Source organism: Aphelocoma coerulescens, chromosome 4 (assembly GCF_041296385.1).
Source record: "Aphelocoma coerulescens isolate FSJ_1873_10779 chromosome 4, UR_Acoe_1.0, whole genome shotgun sequence".
Taxonomy (NCBI): domain Eukaryota; kingdom Metazoa; phylum Chordata; class Aves; order Passeriformes; family Corvidae; genus Aphelocoma; species Aphelocoma coerulescens.
Genome location: NC_091017.1, coordinates 66,119,265 through 66,138,735, shown reverse-complemented (window position 1 = coordinate 66,138,735; position 19,471 = coordinate 66,119,265). Strand labels below are relative to the sequence as shown.

The following is a 19,471-nucleotide window of genomic DNA, read 5'->3' as shown; positions in this document are numbered from 1 at the left end:
ATCTGGAAGTTCATGCCAACATTGCTGTAATCCCCTATTAATCAGTTAATCAGTTTTTTTCTCCACATGTTCTACTATCTGACACATCTTGACAGGTGGCAGAAAAGCCATTCTCTGGTTGGGAGGATGAACACTTAATTGTTTTATGTAAATCAGAAAAACTTCGAAACCTGCAAGTCCCTCATCCCAAAATGCATGACAGACCCACTGACAAGTGGGGTCAACATCCTTGCAGGCAAATCAGGAAACTGAATGGAACACATTCTAGGTCAGTTTCCGGGTGTTTGTTTGTTTGTTTGTTTGTTTTTTAAACTATTTGACTGATGGGTAAAAGGGGATGATCTCCAGCAGGTTTTCTAAAACTACAATGCATATTTTTCAATTCTCCTGCTAAAATCAAAAATCCCTTGCTGGCACAGAAACTGTTGTGAAGGCGCAATGGGTGAATGGGGAATTCAAAAAAATAGCTAAAAATAAGCAGAACCTTCTCTTTTTTTTCTGTTTAAGTCATATTTTAGACTATCTTTCCTTAAAGATATTGATTCTGCAGGCACAGTTGAACATGAGTGCTCAGTCCATGAAGAGGCAGCCACACAGGTTTCACTGAGAAAGTGGGAATAAATCCTAGTTTTTCCTTTTTTCTTAAATATTAACTAAGGCAAAGTTAAGGAAGGAAGACATTTCACATGTACCTAAGCCTGTCTATCACTACCCAAATTTCCAAGAATCTGCACATTATTTACCCGTTCTGTAAAGGCATTGCAAATCAATGCATTTGCTCATGATGCATAACTTGAACAGCACAAATGCTCTCTGGAGATTCTGAAAATGTTCTTTTACTTTTTTTCTCCGATTTGCTTTCTCAGTTGATTTTTGGCTTTTTGCTTTTTTGTCTCCTTAGGAGTCAGAAAAAATCCCCTCAGTTTTTTCTATCCACTCTTTGCTGGATAACAATTCTTCATTTTAAATGCATCCTATATTTATTTCAGGTCCAGCAAATATCTTAACTGGCCTATAATTAGCCAAATAGGCACAATGAAGCACCTGTCTGGACCAGCAGTCTATAGAATCTGGCTCCCTAATCTATAGAACAATAAGCAATTTTTGAAGGGTAATTTTATTTCAGATCACAGATTGACTAAACCTTTAATTTTTAGAAAGTGAAAGCTTTCTGCTGTTTGTCTTTTGACAAAAATGATGAGGTACCAAACAGCACACATGCCTGAACATACCTGTTGTTAGCATTACTGTTTCAGTCCTCAAAAATATCTGCAAGCTGAAAAGCTGTGTTCGGAAAAATGTAACAAAAAACCTCCCTCCTCAGTTTATAGTAACAGCTCACCCTTGCTGTAAAGGAGCAGATGGGACTCATGCATATGCTATCAGAAAATGGTTTACATGCCATCTAAGCTATCAAGAAGGTATTAGGTGTTCTAACAAGAGAGAAAATGTGGTTTTAAAGGCAATTTTATGCTCTAGGAAGTTAAAGCAGTTATTTTTATAAACTCAGATCCTCATGCTATTTGTTATCTTCAGATGGGATAACTTTTCCAAGTACCAATATCTCAATGAACATAAACTAAATTCATCCTGGCTTAAGACTTGTACCTATTGAATCATTACAAACCATGTGTTTGTAGTGTAACTACAGGAGGAATTAAGATACTGAGGATTAGTTGACAATAGTCCCTGTAAAGCAACACAAATGAATGGCAATACTTCTACAAAAAGCTAAAAGTATAAAAAATATGCAGCTCTACAATAAAGAATATATTTTAATTTTCTTGGGGAAAACCCCTTTTCCTACCAGAAAGGTGGGAAAGTTTTTCCTGAACTTCAGTCTTGTCTCATTAAACCATCACAGTGCTACAAAAGAACACTAAAGTGTGAAATTTTCCTGTTAAATGGGTATGATAAAATATAGCTGAGAAGGTGGCAATAAGAAATACCTCTTCATTCCAGAAAAATCTGCATTGATAAGGTAAAAGTTTACAAGATCACAAAAAAGTTGAAAAGGAGGATGAGGATCAATTGTTCTGTTTCTGTGAGACTTAGAGGGTGTCACACAAAGAATAACAAAGGATGTGTGCATGAAAGGTGGTAGACATAGTTTTCTTTGCCAAAGAATGCTAAAATTTTGTTGTTTCAGACAGAGAATTAACAAATCCATGGAAGACTAAGAAAAAGTCAGAAGCTATGCCTCAGAAAGACCCTAAGCTGAAAAGAATGTACATTGGTTCTCAAAAAATGTCTCACCTACTTGCCCTGTTTGTATTTTCTCTGGACACTTCCCTACAGCCACTGTAATGGAGAAAAACAAAAGTAAAAACTATCCAGTTTTGATCTTTGTGTAATAATTAAGGACTCAATATCCTTGGTAGCCTGCTTGACTGCCTAGAAGCAAAGAGCTTTTCCTTACAGTCTCTCTGCAGCTTTCCTGTTTCAACACCTGCATTCTGTCTCTCAGGCACCTCACCGTGCAGCAACAGGAGACTGGCTCTGCCATTGCAACACCCTGCTCATAGGTAGTGGCACTGCTCTTAGGTCCCCAAAGCTGTCTCCTCTCAGGCTGAAATAGTCCAGTTCACCCAGTCCCTTCTCACAGGTCTCCTGACACTGACATGGGGACTCTCCAGCGGACTTGTCACAGGCCATTGATGTCTTTCCTGTACAAGGAAGGGCAGACAAAACCTGACAGAGTAATTGCACTCAACTATTGAGTTGTGCCTTGTGATACAAAAAGCAGTGGATGCAAAGTTGATGTCCCACTTCTTGTTCAGAACAAAAAGGATGTGTTCTCTTCTCATTTAATCATATTAAAGCATTACTAATAATGGAAGTTGCCCAGCTAAAAGGTAGTAAAGTAGTTCAAATCTCTTAAGCCCCTCAAAATGGAATAGAGAAGTTTCACTGAAGATAAATCTTCCTCCATTAAAGTCAACTAAAATATTGCTATCGATTTGCAGAGATATCAGAATATGATTCTTCACAGCTTCTTCTCAACAGCTGAAGAGTCAATTACCAAGATTTTCATTAAAAGCAATTCAGTATTATATACTACCGAGATATTCCCACTATTGTCACATATGACAAACATGTGAACACACAGAGGAAAGGTGGAGAGGCCAACTAGGTAGCTACTGGTACATTATTAATGTTCTTTGGTTTTAAAAGCACTGAGCACAGTGAAAAACACAACAGAAGCTTTAATTTTAATGAACTTCTGTAGAAAGCAAGCTAGATATACAAAAAAAAGCTTTTTGTCCACAATGTATCTGCAGATAGTTTGCTCAAAATAGATTGCAAAGTACAACACAAATCCTGAATAACATCAATAAAGAGAAAGAAGCTAAATGAAGAATAGCAGAATCCATTTTGAAGAATGGTGAGGTGAAGGAGAAAAGCAGAGGGTTAATCTTCACATGTTGAAAACATGACATGTAAGAACATATTGATTTACAACTTCTAAAAATAGATGGAACATATCTATAACAGGGAAAAAACTTCAGTTTGTTTCAACAGAGTTTTTAAAAGATGTAGTAGCTGTAGTAGCTTAAAAGATGAAGTAGCTGCACTTAAACTCTCTGAGCCACTTAAAACACCAGAAAGAAATTTTTAAAGAAGTTTCAAGTCAACATTTGACATTCTTAAGGTATTTAAAATTCAAGAACAGTTCTATTCCACAGAATTTTTTAACATCGCCCCCGTCCCCCATCTCACTCTAAGAAACATATGTCAGCAGTACAGTGAACTTAGCAGAACCTGAAATTTGTCCTTACAGAAGGACAAAGGGATTGCTATTTTTTTTCAGTATTTTCACTGTATGTTGCACAGAAATTAGTGACAATCTCTTTTCCCAGAAATAAGGGGAAAAGAAGTATCTTGGTCTTCTCCCCATTTTTCTCTAAAGCAGCATATTTTTTCCTCAGCTTTTCAAAAGAGGATCCACAGAATTACAGCAGTATTTCATTAGAGTCACATCAAACATCAGCAAGTCTTTATTTCCCCAAATAAACCACAATCAATCAATTAGACCACTTCAGTGGTGGAGATGTATAAACAGCTGATTAATGTTTAATGTGAAACTCCTTACAAAGAAAAAGAGGCAACAAATGGTGCTTAAAAAACCTCCAAAAACTCAAGGGAGCAGGTCTTACTTTCTGGTTTACAGCCAAAGTGAAGTTTTGTACAAGTGATTTGCTAACATAGTGCCAGTGCAAAAATACCTGTCCTTTGATACACAAAGAAACATGAAAAAGTATATATAGACATACCTGGTCCAATGCAGAATGATGCAATGATTGCAAGGATGCAAAATATACTGAGGTAAGGAAGCCAGTGCACACTGTTCTGGGTAGACAAAAGACATTCATTTTAAGCATATTGTACGTATTACAAATATTTTTAAAAACTCAAAGACAATAGATAGTGTTTTCCATGATTCTTTATCTATTTCAAAATTTAGTCTGAGGTTACTTTAGAAAATCACTGTATTTCTGTAAGACCTTATTAGATTGTATTTAAAGGCCTTGGTGTCTGTGAAATCCTTGTAGAGAAACACTAGACAAGCTCATGTACCACAGAGTCCGAACTCTAAAAATTCACAGCTTCTTGTGCTAAAGGTCAAGCCAGGCTGGAACGCATTCAGCACCTCCATCCTCCTCTGGTATTTCACTCATGTTTAAAAAGAGCATCTAGGATGGCCCACAGAGCTGCAGAGTTCACCAGTCGAAGGCTTGGTTGAAGACAGGACAGGCTGATATTTGGTAGGAGGAGCAGGCATCTGAACCTTGGCAAAGCATGGGAAAGCCACAATCCAGGGATTTTCAGCCATAATCTGATTTTGCGGACTAGGAAGGCCATGTGTACTATCTTTCCTCTACTTCTAAGTAGATTTTTCTCTACTGAGGCCTCTAAATATCAGGAATTTGAAATTCAAAGAGCAATTCCTGTGGAGTTTGCAGGACACTGTTTCTTGATCATGTATGTGAATGCTTGATTCTAATACTAAGAGATGAGAAAAAAAATTGGATACTCATTTCTTTCTCTCTCCAACAGGTGGGGTTTCCCCTCAGCAAAGTGTGAATGATATTTTTACTAGAATTTTACTATTTTTGAAAATTTTCTAAGATATATGTAAGTGTACTATAACCACCTCGGGTGGCACTGTAAAAATACTCTTGCTAAAGAAAGTAATTATTTTTTTCAGTGTTAAGGAAAGGCCCCCATTTTCTGATGCTCTTTCTCATCTAGGCTGGGTTATTCCCTTAATTATGAGGAAACTGTGGTCTCCTGGGCATTAAGATTAACCAAAAGGGTTGTAAATATATCAAAATTATACAATCTGGGGTTCTTGTCTGGAAGCAAATCCAAGGTCTCTGGGAAAGAGAAGGTGCAACTAGATATAAATTCCTCTGAGACTAAGCCTATTTGAACCCTGGTCCTTTGTTCAAAGCAAATCTCTTATATTTAACACATTGAGACCCTTTTGAAAGGAGGTAAAACTGAAAGGCATTCAGACTTCAGGGATTTAAAACAACTGAAGGTCCTCACACACCCAACTTGGCTTTAAAAGATCTGGAAGGGAATTTTTCACTGGGCATACTAAATACTCAATAACATCTCTCTTCTGGAGGAGAGCTGTCTTACAGCTGTCCTGGCAGGTGTGTGAAGTAAACCTTTATTGTGCTGTACATACAGGTAAATCAAATAAAACTGCAATGGTGTAGCACAGACCTGCCAGTCAGCCTGACTAACTGAGTCTCTTCAAGCAAGAAATGAGATTTGAAAGTCAGATTAAGGGCACCACACATGAATGAAAACCAACAGGAAGACACCTTGATGAAACACCACCCAAATTCATGCCATTGCAAATGTCAGTCTTCTTAAAATTCCTTAGGAACACAAGCAAACTGTGTCTTATGTAGACGGAATCCAAAAAGTAAAATTACGCAAACATGGAAATATTTCACTACTGGGGAAAAAGAAAAATCCAAAACTAAAACAGTGATGACATATAAAATATGAAAGAAATCTCAGAGAGAGTGAATTACAAAGATAAACCCACAGAACATGGGTAAACTATTTGCTCATAGGTAAAATTGTCTTCATAATAGTTCATGATATGCATAAATCTTTGATTTTAGGAGTCTGAATGTGAGAATGTGAGAAAGTCTCCATAGTTTTTTAATGCAAAAGCTTTGAAGCAAACAGATTCATAAATTAGTATGCGACCTTTCAATCCTTAGGCCAAGCTGATTAAAAGGATTGGCTTATGTAGGAATGTTGAGACAAACCAGTATCAAGCATGTTTAAGATTGGTAAAAGAGTAAAAATATGTAGTGACCCTAGTGTTACCTGTAAAGTCAGGGAGACGGTGAGTACTGAGAAGAAGACAATCATCAGCCCAAAACCTCCAATGAGAAGAGGTCTGCGTCCAAGCCGCTCAATAACTAAGCCCTGGAAAACAAAAAGTGGCGTTTAACTTTCTTGATAAAACACTGAAGAACTTGGACCATGAAATATGTTCTCCTAGTAAATAAGAACATCAAAACTAAAACCATGAGGTTTGATTTTATGCTTTTGAGAAACTATGACATGTTCATAATTGAGCTCACATTTATGTTTACAAAATTAAACCTCCTTGAAAAAACAAGTCAGCATGGTATCCTTATTTGAGACCACCAAAAAAATTGTACATTGATTTAATGGCTTAAAAATATGCATTAATTTCTATGACAATGTTCTTACAATATGTTTTTTTTAAATTTCAGTATGGTGAAGTGAATTATAGTCTCTTGCTTGTGCATTATGACTATTTCCTAATTTCAACATCTCTGAATTTAAGCTTAAAACATTTAAAAATTGAGATTTTAATCTTTTTAGAATAGATTATATCTTAATTAAACTAAATTTAATTTTAGATTTCTTTTTTTTTTCAAACGTAGAATAAGCATTTAGGTGTGATTTTGGATAGTTAGTGTAATTAGAATATCCAAACAAAAGAAATCCATGCAGCAGAAAACTTTGCTCAGACAGGTGAGTTTAACACTGACACTTGTGCAGTTACACCCATTTTGAATTTATATTTAACACCTGCATATAAATCACAAAATCAGAATACTTATCTGCTAGAGAAAAACACAATGAAGAATTTCTTAAAAAGCTGTAACATGAAACCCTTTGCTAGTCTGACTCATTAAAATAGGTTGATAAGTATTTTGTCATAACAGCTGATGTACTTTTCATGTTGATAACTACTAAAATTACTATTTACAGTTGGCTTTCTTATGAGAAAAATAAAATAATTTTATGAAGATTTAAATGTACCACTTCAAATAAGTTAAAGTAGGAGTCACAAAACTGTTTGCCATATCATTATTTACTGGAGACTGAAAGCCATCTTCTACACGTCCTTTGAGGAAAAGATAAAATGGGCAACTAAAATGAAAGCTGGAATAATACCCTTAATTCTGGGAAACAACACACACCACTCCACTGTGAGCATCTAGAAGAAATGTGTTAAAGCAAAGTACAGAGACACCCAGGGACGAAATGCCTTGAGAGGCAAGTGCTTCTTCCTCTGTGTGGGGTTCACCAGTACATTTTAGGACAGGCTTGCCTGTCCTAAACACATGTTGATGTTGCACCCTGAGCTGAACTTCCCCACCAGAGATATGCACTGTGATGCTGCAGATCACTGAAAGCAGCTCTGTGGCAAGATTTTGCATTCTTTATTTCTTTAAATGGTGAAATATACAAATTTGGACAATTTCCACAGCTTCCACAGTAGAATTATGGAATTTTAAAAAGACCTGCACTCATGTTAGTAAGATTTTTTGAGGTCCAAATGTTTCAAAACTGCAACTGCTTCACTGTCAAAACCTCTACAAGATGGCAGGTATTTTCCATTAGAATTAATGAATCCATCCTGCAAATACATGTGACCACACATACACTGAACCAAGAGACAACTTTTATGGCTTTGAGGGCTGAAAATTTATTTGATAGGTCTAAGACCCCTCTTCTGCAACTTCTGCAAGAGACTTCTGCAACAGATGTTTCATACGTAATTTGGCATGAATTACATGTTCAGCAATAAATGCTGCACATCTAATTTGACATACTGTGCTATTTCTCTTATTTTTTTCAATGCTGAATTGATCATGATCAAACAATCTTGTTCTTACACAGCTGAGGGGTTTTACATTAAAACGGGGTAAGGGATGGTGTTTCTCTTAGAGGGAAAAAGTTCATAGATGCTTCTCATACAAAACATGGGAAAAATGTGGTATATAGTTTTCACTTGTAAAACTCAAAGCAAAACAAATTCGAGGCAGGAAGGACAGTTTGGACTAGGTCTTCCATAATAGCAAGCTTCCCTGGTGAAAACAATGCTGGTTTTGAGGTTATAAACAGACAACAACTTAATTTTTTAGTTATGGTTATACAAATCCAAAGCTTGTTAAATTGCAAAACCCACTAAGATGCTTATGACTCATAAGAAGTGGAAGATGATTCACCAGTTTCCAAGTATTTATAGATCTGAACACTCCACTGCTATGCACTGGTAACTGTTACCTATTCAATATCTACAGCAAGTTAAAATATACTGTACAGTAGAATAACTGAAATAACAAGAAATCCAGTATATGCTCAAGTATATACAAAAGAAGAACATTACAGCTGTTTCCTGTGATAACACCTGAGTTATGTGCCAAGCTGTGCAGGCTGATACTTTTTTATGTGTGATCATAAACATGTGTTTGTAGAAACCTATACCCAGTCATGATGATTAACACAGCTGAAATTACTGAAAATGTGTAAAAAGTATTGCAACCAAAATTCTCTTGACACAAACATTTGGTGATAAAAAGACAACTGATATACAAACTACATCAATGGTTCACACAGCTTACTTTTGTCTGTCAGGAAACACTTGTGAATAAAGTTAAAGAAGCAAATGTCAACCTTTTCACTTGAGTCAGCTGCAGATACCAGGGCTGACATAATGAAAGCAGAGTCCATTAAAATAGATCAGACAAGCTTCTCTGGATAAAATAAATGTGCAAGCAAGTCCTACAGTTCAAACAGGAGGTCACTGAATATTATTCCCTACTTCTATCCTGGCCCTAAATTATACTAAGCAAACCCTATCAGGTTTTCTTGATGTCTCAGCTCTGTGAAGAAGTTTGCTCTATAAGTTAATGTCAAGGATAGCCACACTTTTTTTCTCGTATATTTTGGATAAAGGTCTGAGTAAGACTATGACTAGATTCAGACTTAACATGGCAAGCTAACACTGTGTTATTTCTATTTTAAATATCAGGAATAAAATGGATAACCTCATTTATATCACTTTATCACACAATGTGTAGTATCTTGTACCCAGGAAAAGGAGAGGAACAGCAGACTGAGAATTCTAAACTGGGGTTTTTGATTCATATTTTGATGTATATCCATTAGTCTACTGTATGAATTATTCATTTTAAAATAAAAAAGGGGCTATTGTATTTAAGGATCTAAACTGGAATTTAGAGGCCTAGCATCAACTTTGGCCACATAAGCACAAGCCTTAAAAAAATCTCTGCCTACAAGGCTCTCACATCTGTATCTGTATTAAAGCCATGACTGGATAAGATCTTACACATCTTCTGCAGGTACCTGTCTAAAGATTACTCTCAGTAAAGAATGGAATTAATTGCTAAATTTCTAAGCTCAGTCTGAAGTATTTTGCAGTGAGGCATCCTTAATCAGCTTCATTTGGCAGTGAAATTTTCTATTCACTAAAGATGCTCTCCATACTCAATGTCTGCCAGACCAGCATGGCCAAGATGCAGCCCGTGCAAGGACTCAGCCAGCCCCATTTGCCTCAGCAGGGCTTGGTAACAGCCCCTAGGGTGGCACAAAACCACCCATTTCCATATTCCTATTCTGTTCCTCCAATAAACTGTAAATATTTCTGAAGCAAAGCTCCTTGTGTTGATGATTTAGTTGTTAAAAGCATTAAGCTGTCATGTTTATGCTATAAAAGCCAGACTAGATCTCAGCCTTGATCTGTGACAGCTTATTGTGGCTGATGCTTTATTTTCAAATGATGTTATTTGAATGCCCCTATGCAGATCATCCTGAATAGATTGATAAAAGAATTACTCAAACCCTATGCTTTTAATCTTCAACAGCAGGAGATACATCTTTAAAACTTTCAATTTCTGAATATATCCTACACAAGAATTTGTGCTACATAAATGCAGCTTTAACCATGTGCACCTTGGGTCTTAGGAGAGGTGTTGTAAGGCAAACCTTCATAATGAGACTTACTCTCCTGGAAGGCACTACATGGTTACTTCAACACATGCAGTCCTTGTCTATTCAAAAGCCCATGTGTATTAAAACAATTAAAAGGAATAATGTCTTTACCTAAAAGCAATCCTGTGGATCAGTTGTGGATTAAGACAGTGTGCATTAACACAGTCTCACTCTGAGTCCACCCTGCAGTGAAAATATGCCCAGATGCCTCTGGCCATTGACAAACGCCATGATCTGAGATGCTGCTTGCCCAGTCTCTTTTCTACAACTGGCTCTATCTGGGCTATTACAGACCAAAATATTACCTTCAAATTCTGGTAATCCTTGAGCAACTGCTTATCAGGGTGAGGGGAGAAAGAGGGGGAAATGCCATGTTTGCCCCATTCTTGCTGTCTCTACTTATGTCCTACTGGGAATTATGGGTAGGTGAAGGCTGAGTCTGACTCAGTGTGAGCAATGTCACATGGGACTGCATTAAAAGTCTACTAAAAGTCAGATTCTAACATAACTTCCTAGGAACCCTTGAGATTCTACTATTTGTCACCCCATAGCTTTCACTAGCTAAGACTGGCTGTTACTGGAATGTATTTCTTTCTCTTCTGACCACGCTGGACCCAGAGTTTCAGTGGAGATATCTTTCATCATCCTTTGGAAACCATGGAGGAAATGTGTTGGAGATGAGATCACCTATGGAAGCATCTGGAATACCCTTGATTTAAGATTTGCCATGCCCTGAGCATGGAATCTCTCCTTCTATGTTGAGATCTATTGACAGTAAAACAAATGCAGAACAAGTCTAAGAGCCCTTTCTCCTGGCATCCTGAAGCTGACTAAATTAATCTCACTAAATAATGCTAGCTTGCCTGACTTCTGTGTGATAATGAAAAGAATTTCCTGCCTAGTACTGCAGTGTGTTTTAACTCATTCCAGGCTTCACACAGCTTGTCTCTGTCACAGGCTTTTAGTAACACCTTCATGCATCACCCTATGGGAAATACTTGGGACACAGTCTTCTCAGTATAGTCACATCTAGTCTTTCTGTGAACATTATAAGAAACCCAAAATGTGGTGCCACAGATGGCAAAATTGGATGTGGGATGCTTAATTTGAATAACATTCCCTTTAATTCTATGCTGCCTTCATGGAGGAGGGAAGGAATCCTTTCAGACATTTACTTCTGTCTCCCTTTCCATTCACCCTACTCTTGTGCTAAAGAAAGGCACTGGAAAATTGCTCTTGCCCACTAAGAGTAAGACAACAACTAAAATTAACTTGAATAATTAAAAATTAGAAAATAGTAACAGTAATTAATCTTACTGAAGAATAGCTAAACTTGTGGTAGGCACTTACTTCAGAAGTTGTAGAACAGACTTCTAATAAACACTGAGAATTATTTAAATGTATTCCATCCTGCTTCAAAGAATTGCATTAGGTTAGGTAACTTACTGCTGTAACATGTCTATGAGTAGTAAATCTATTCAATATTTCATTCCAGAGGATACAAAACTTCAGAAGCAAACTGAAATGAATGGGCACCCTCACTAAAAAGTAATTGTCTAGCCAGTCTTCTAAATCAAATCCGTGTTCAGTACAATGGGTGGAATTCTCTATCATTAACCAAAAAATGTACAGAAAGTTTATATTGTCTCCCTAGAGAGAAGCCAGGGCATCAGGTACACAATGCTAGAACGCACATATTTCATGAAGTAAATTAGGAAACATTGGTGCAAATGGGAGTTGCAACCAAATTATGTGAATGAAAGGAAAATGATGATGCACAAGAGTCATCTTTCAATGTCTTGTTTATATGGCTTTTGCTGGAGAGCAAGAGGGATGGAGCTGTAGGCAAAGCATGCTACAAGAGGGCATATCAAGATCTGAGGCAACACAGTCTGAGGCTATAAAAAGGATGGGATGTTAATTGCCTTTCCTCGTGGACCACATCAATATTATTACTATTGTGCTGCTGCTCCCAAGAGATGCATTAAATCAAGGCTTTCAAAATTTTTCAGTTTCAGTATTTTATCTCCTAAATATTACTTTGCTTCTCTGTGAAATACATCTATTTCACTGTTTGCCTATGGCATTCATATGGGTCTCATCAATGGAGGTCATCAATACCCAAGTACTCTTACTGAGGCTCAATCTCATGACCACTTAATTTATGCATAATGATCACAGATGGTACATGATTTCTAGGGGACCTCTCCAATTGCTATTTCATTTATGAGGAAAGAAACTATACCTCTATAACTGATTACCTCTACTGAAATCCTGGAGTTTATTGTCAGTAAAAACTGGTTTCTGCTAACAAACACAACATAATAAAAAACACCAGGAAAATTAAGCTCTCTTCTTGCTTTCTTCTGTTTTTTCCCTGAATAGGACAGAAGGCATGCACCTGGCTTAACATTTAAGACTGTGAAACAGATTTTTTAAAATGGCAAAAGGAGACATTGGGAGAGGTTGGGAGTGGGAGGAATCCCCTGTCCACAGTGCTAGGCATGAAAAACTTGAGAGGAAGTCACTCGAATAAATAAGCTGCAAAACCTTCAACTGGAAAGCTAAATTCATGCTGTTGTTCCTTTAAACAACTGCAACAAAACATTTATGAAGATTAAGGAAATAAAATTAAGTCTAAAAAGCAGCATGTCTCGAACTGAAAAATTGGAAGGAAGCAGCGATATCAATACATCAACATTTCCAGAGGCACAGCAGGTAGCATTAACAGAAGAAGTATTAAAAACCCTCTTCTTGAGTACAAAACATTACCACACATAGCAGGAGCCAAAGCACACACATCCACCTCATTTGTATGAAGATAGTGCTCTGAATAAGCCCCATAAACTGACAGCACAGAAGGAATTGAAAAGATAACAGGCCGTATTTATAGAAAGGCTTTAATATCATGGAATCATCTCCATGTAATTATCATCTGTTTTCTAATAAAAGAGGCGTATTCTTCACTTAAAACAGTGGCAGAATTATCATTATTATTTTTCCATATATCTTAGACAAAGAAGCGTGTGTGCAGTATCACAAAGAAGAAACTGTAAGAGGTAGGGACTTTCATATTTCTCTATTTCTACCTATTAAAAAGAATCATAAAGTTAAAGTCTCTTTAATTAAAAAAAAAAAAAAAAAAAAAAAAAAAAAAAAAAAAGATGATTTAGCCAAAGACAGATTTGTAGAAATTCACAAACATCAGAAGAAGATATTTGTGACCCTGTAGAGTCCTTATGTCCTAGACTATAAGAAAACATACTTGATAGCTGGATTTAGTTTAACATTTTGTAGGTCACAAGTAGTTGCCCTGCCACTGAAAAGGATTTTTTATTCATTCTTTTGACATTTAAAAATGCTTGCTTCTGTGTTCAGTATTGTGCAAATACAGTTGGTATAGAATACATGAAGAAAAAATTCTAACAAAGGAAGAAAAGAGTGCTTGCTCCTTTGCAACTTTCCATTCCTAAGAGTTCTCCCACTGCTTCTTATTTATTGCAGTGCAAACATAAATATATTTCGTTTAGCAATTAATTGTGTAATCACCTACTAAAACTTGGAGATTTAGTTTGCTCATTTAGTGTATTTTTTTTCATAGTCAACTTTTCCATTTTGAAATAGGAAAGAAAAAATTGTACATGGATAAGTTTTTCTATTAACATCTTTTTCTACATTCAGAGCAGAGCAAAGGACCTGCTCTGGAGCTCACGTATTAGGAAAGGATTTGTCCTAAGGCAGCAGAATTAAACACAACATGGGACTCCTTGTTCTAGCAGGCTGGTTTTACTCTTCCACCTCCCTGAGTGGCTGTTTCTGCCAGCCATACTGAACACATGTAGCTGTACTGTGCCTGAGCCTTCTCCAAACAACACTGCCTGCTTCCCAGCAGGCACTCGAGAAAACTCTGAGATGTGAATAAACTGCTACCAGGTAAGGTTGTTCTACCAGATGAAACGATTTATGAGTTACCACTTAATAAACGTTGGCCCTTGCTATTTCTGCCTTCTTCCTCTTCATCCATATAAAGCACTGCAGGACATACCAATTTTTTCTGTTCCTTTTATGGAACTAAAATTAAAGAGCATCTTAAAAAAACATCCCAAGACAAAAATTTGGTTTAGGATTAAAATTAGAAATAATATTTTGAATTGCTTAATCAACCATTACACTTAATAAACATACTATTCTTTTTGCATTTTAACCTGTATAAGAAAATAAAATCTAATAAAATTTAAATATCAAGCATGCTAATGGATTTTTTATAACCATACTTACAGAAAAAACAGCAGCCAGAGTCTCAACAGCACCAGTACTTAGGGTAACATAAGGGATTGTTTCACGATTGATCCCAGATTCACTAAAGATGCTGTTTGTGTAGTACCAGATCTGTATCAGAGAGAATAAAATGAGTTATTAGTCATTATACGTTGAACTAAAATATATTGGTATTCAGTTCAGCCATCTAATGTGCTCAAGGCCAAACTTGCTAAAACTCTGAGCATTCCCAAATGACCGAGGGCCGCACAGGACAACAAATGAAGGGAAGGTGCAAATTCCAGGTGGATGAGGCACAGCATTGCTGTAACTCCACTTGCGGACCCAGGAAGAATTACAAACAGCTTTAACTCAATTTAGCTTGATTCACTTTAGGAGTAAATCAAAGAAACTCACTTTAAGCTTGAACAAGAGGATAAAAATAGGTTTTGTGTGGCTTAGCAAGCAGGTTTGTGTAGCTTTATGGAATACTTCAATAGCATGTAACAACACAGGAGAGAACAGGAAAGAGATGTTGAGAGGCACTGAAAAAGCTGCTTGTATTTGTACAGAAGGTGTGAGGTGTATTTCTGCTTTAACCTTACTGGAGTGTGGACATCCGCAGTCAAGACATCCTCCTAATCTCTCTTTATTATCCACAGAAAGAAAAGATACTTTTAAGATTAAAATTGATTGGGGAAAAGTAAAACACTGTTTTTAGGATGAAATTAACCATAGGCTAGAAGTAGCCGTCTCTAATGGACAGAAACACAGGTTGTATAGCCTAGAGGAAGTCAATCATGTTTGGTCAGTAAAACTATATCCAGCAGTGACAATATCCAGGCAGAGAATATATAGTGGCAACATTCTAAAATAGCAAGTCTGGTAAGCATCAGAGTCCCATTCATATCAACTGTGTTTGAAAACCATGTAATATTCATGTTTGACTCACGGTGACAGGAAAGAACTAGCCAAAGATTTTGGCTGCCAAAGGGAGCAAGAAGGGGAGACAAAAAGATAATTGATCTAGTAGAAAAAATTAAAAATGATTGAAATAACTGATTATCAAAAGAAAAAAATTCTAAACCACAGGTAATTTATCTGTGAGAACAAAACTCAAAGCCCTGGATAATGATGGCACTAAACATTAAGGGAGCAGTGATATTTCTTCCCATATGCTCTCCATGGTACAAGCCCTAACAGGGCACACACTGCTAAACAAAGGGCTTGTCAGATGGATGGAAGTGTTATGATTGCAAGAGGAAAACCCTGCTGCCTGCTGGCATATTATGAACATGCTACATCTGTTTATGAAGAAACTAACTCAGCAGTTTTGTAAAAAAAATTCTAAATTCCCAGCTAGCCCTTCAGTAAAGCTGCTTGTCCTAGGTCAAAGACGAAAATCCAACTCTTATTACATAAACCCCAATGACACACTGAGGAGCAAAAAGTCACCTTATCACCTTACAGATAAAGAGAAACTGACTGAAGACTTATGCCTACTGCTGGCACATCAGCTTTCACCAGAGCAGATGCAGTGACAAGAAATGATAGCAACAAACTTCTCTATATGAAGTAACCTGCCTTCGTGTAGCACATGCTGGTGTTAATTGTTCATTACCCTGCTGACACACAGCACAGACAAACAAACCAAGTATCAGCTCCCTGTTCCCTCTGAAATGTTTATGCCCACTGATAATTTTTTGGGGACCCAGTACTCTGACAATGTATTGACTTCCCATATACCTACACAGTATATAAGGAGAACAAAGTAGCACAAAAACTGTGATAAAAATAATTTTATTCTTCATATTACAAGTTACAAGATTGATTTAGTGCAATAAAGTTAGAAAAATGTAATCTAGGCATTTCATCCTTGATATCAGTTTTGTATAGCAGCTAGATCTAAAAATGACAGAGATATTGCAAGTATGCACAACTTAAAAAAGAAGAAACGGGCCAAAGAGCCACTAAAGCTGTTAACTCATGAATAAAATTTGTCAAAACACAACAACAAGAGCATAAGATGTTTTGCAAGTGCATGACTGACCACTGATGGTAAGATTAAAAAACTGGAAGAGCAAAACTAGGATGAAATTCACAGATGTATTACTCTCTGTAGCAGCACAAAAATAAATTAGGATAAAAATTAACAAAATGTACATTTTTCAAAACAGTGAATGTTTTTCAGCCTGTATACCAATAAAGAGAGAAAAAAATCGGCAAATTTATTAGGCATATTTACTAGGCTAATGATCACTTTTCTAATTTCACTAAAGTTATTTTTCTAACATGCTTTTTGTTAGCTAGTGATTTCATCAGCTAAGAAAATTAGCTAATGATCAGGCTAAAGGTTTTTGAATGAAAGAGCTGTGGAAAGTGGTGCAGAAGGCTCAAAACTAAATGGGCAACAGCAGAGACACAGACTGTGTGGCACGCTGCGTACTCACTCCTTCCTACACTACCTGGTGTTCTCCACACCAGCAGTGAAGTGCACACCATGACAGACCCTTTGCATATTGAAAACATGCACTGTTCCACAGATCCATTCCCAGCATAATTTCCTTGCACCCAAAATACAGCCTTAAGAACAGACCTTACAGAAGCCTAGGCATCCCACTTTGGAAATGACTCCCTCATACTAATATGTCTTACAGTGTATTCCTTGACATGAAAAAGTATAAACTTCACCAGTGAAAACTTCACTGTAGTTTTGTGACTTCTTTAGAACTGAGATAAAATGGCAGAAGATAAATACATTTATTATGGCTTATATGTATCAGAAAAATGTTAACAGAGTAAAAGAGACTAATAGAAAATAATTTATTTATGTCAATTTAGGTCAGACTGTCTGGTATTTTGTTGTAATTAAAAACATGAACATGATCAGAGCTTCACCATGATTTCTGTTCCATGTGGAAACAAACAAATGTACAGTTTTTAAGCAAAACAAATTTTCATGTGAAGTAAAATCATTAAAAAGAAGCAAGTGTTCTCAGATACCAGCAGGATGATTACAGAAATCTGCCAGTTGGCAATTTCCCTGGAGAACGACCTGAGACTCTCGCCTGAAGGAATCCCAACTTTCCCATATGCCCTGTCCAGATGGTAGTTGTGGAAAAGACCAGACTGACTAACAGGGCAGTAGAGACAAAGCAAACGAGTTAGAAGGAGGTTCCCTGCTGGTTAAACCTTACTGATGCTGGCTCACACCCAGCAGGTTGGTTCAGATGCACTCAGGCAAAACAAGACCCAGGTTCACCAGCATCTGTCACACCCCAACACCTCTCATCTTGGAGCTTCAGGTGACTTGAGCAGAACCAGCCAGGAAAGCTAAGCAAAAGACACAAGTTTTCAAAGCCTGGTCTCTTAATCAAGTGGTCCAGTTATTTCTCTTGACCTCTTCTTTAATTTTCTTGGTTGAATTATTAACTATTTTTAACAACTGTTTAACTAATGCATTTTAGAACACAATTTTTGTGTGAATAATTTTTTTTCCTGTTTGGAGACATTGCATGGGAGGAGAAACAAAGGAATAATAAAAAGGAAGGCTTGAAACAGCCAACTCAACACACAGGTCTCCTGACAGAGACAGTTTTTCTGAGGCATGTTTTCAGAAAGTGGCCATCCAATGACACTTTTAAGTAACTCTGGCATCCATTTTCGACTGGACATGTCTGACTATCTCCCCACACCCTCACTCAAGCCATGATAGTGTGGCTTTGTTTTGCCACAGAATACTGGAGAATTTTTATCAACTATTAAGTGTCCTCAAAGTCACAAAACTCTTCCATTTCCCCTGAAAATTTATCTGTGACCTTTTTTTTTTAGGCAATGTGTTCCATTATTTGAACAGTCTGTATATTACTATAAGTGTCTTTTTATTTCCCTTATGTGCTGACAAATCTTAAAAAGACTGGATGACAAGGTAATTCTGGCTTTTTTCTCAAAATTGTATCCACAATGAGGAATAAAATAACCTGTCATTAGCGCTGAAATCCTACCATTAGAAAAAAACACTACCTATACATACGTTATTATAGTTTACCCCACAGGATGAAAAAACGCTTCTAATTCCCTCCTAGTATTTTGTAAAAAGCTTTTAGATTCCAGAATTCCAATTGCATTAATATTTTAAATGATCTTGGACAAATTACCTTCTATTTGGAGTTTTAAAGCTATAGAGATACCTGAGATAAGCCGGGGCTAGCATTCATAGATACAAAAGCACATAGACCTGGGGGGAAAATCTAGCTGGCCTGTACTGCAGAGCCACAGTGAGAATTCCTTGCAGCAGCAAGAACATTGCTTTTCACATCTATAAGCCAGTAATGCCTTTGAACCATGACAAAAAACCCTTTCCCTTTCAGGTGCTTCACGAGAATACTTGTTTTGTGCAGCATAAAGCATCTAAGCCAGATGTCACAAGCTGCAGCCAGGATAGCTCTGGCTGGATGTAAAGAAAACACTTTTTGCAATGTAAGTGGTGTAAACCTGGCAGAGGTTGCCCAGGAAGGTTCTGCCCTCTCCACCCTTGAATATGTTTAAAAGTCAATTGCACAAACCCCTCAGTAGCCTGAGCCAACCCTGAAGTCATTCCTGCTCTGAGCAAGGGCTTGGACCAGGTGGAGGGATCTTCCAACCTAAACTGTCCTGTGACCCTCTCATAGTTGAAGCAATAGGCTCAGACAGATGGAAAAGGAGACTTCTGATATCCATTAACTTCAGACACAATAATGGTCAATCCAAATTGCTACTGTCTGTTTTATGTCTTTTTCCTCTTTTCTTCACTTTCCAAGACAGGAATATTGAGGCAATAACAAATCAATCATGAGGTGTGACCTCCTGAAATCACTTACAGGAACTTTTGCTGACTTCTATAAGTACAGAACAGAACCAATCCAAG

At 37.0% G+C, this 19,471-nt stretch overlaps 1 protein-coding gene across 2 annotated transcripts in view; it reads right to left on the bottom strand.

Annotated features, from left to right (window-relative positions):
• Positions 1–19,471, bottom strand: part of SLC2A9 (solute carrier family 2 member 9) — an 89,102-nt gene that overhangs the window by 26,295 nt on the left and 43,336 nt on the right. For both annotated transcript variants that reach the window (XM_069014448.1, XM_069014447.1), the window contains 3 exons: positions 14,587–14,697; positions 6,358–6,459; positions 4,275–4,350 (listed from right to left, as the gene is read on the bottom strand). In XM_069014448.1, the coding sequence (XP_068870549.1) occupies positions 4,275–4,350; positions 6,358–6,459; positions 14,587–14,697 (289 nt within the window). The remainder of the gene's footprint in view (positions 1–4,274; positions 4,351–6,357; positions 6,460–14,586; positions 14,698–19,471) is intronic.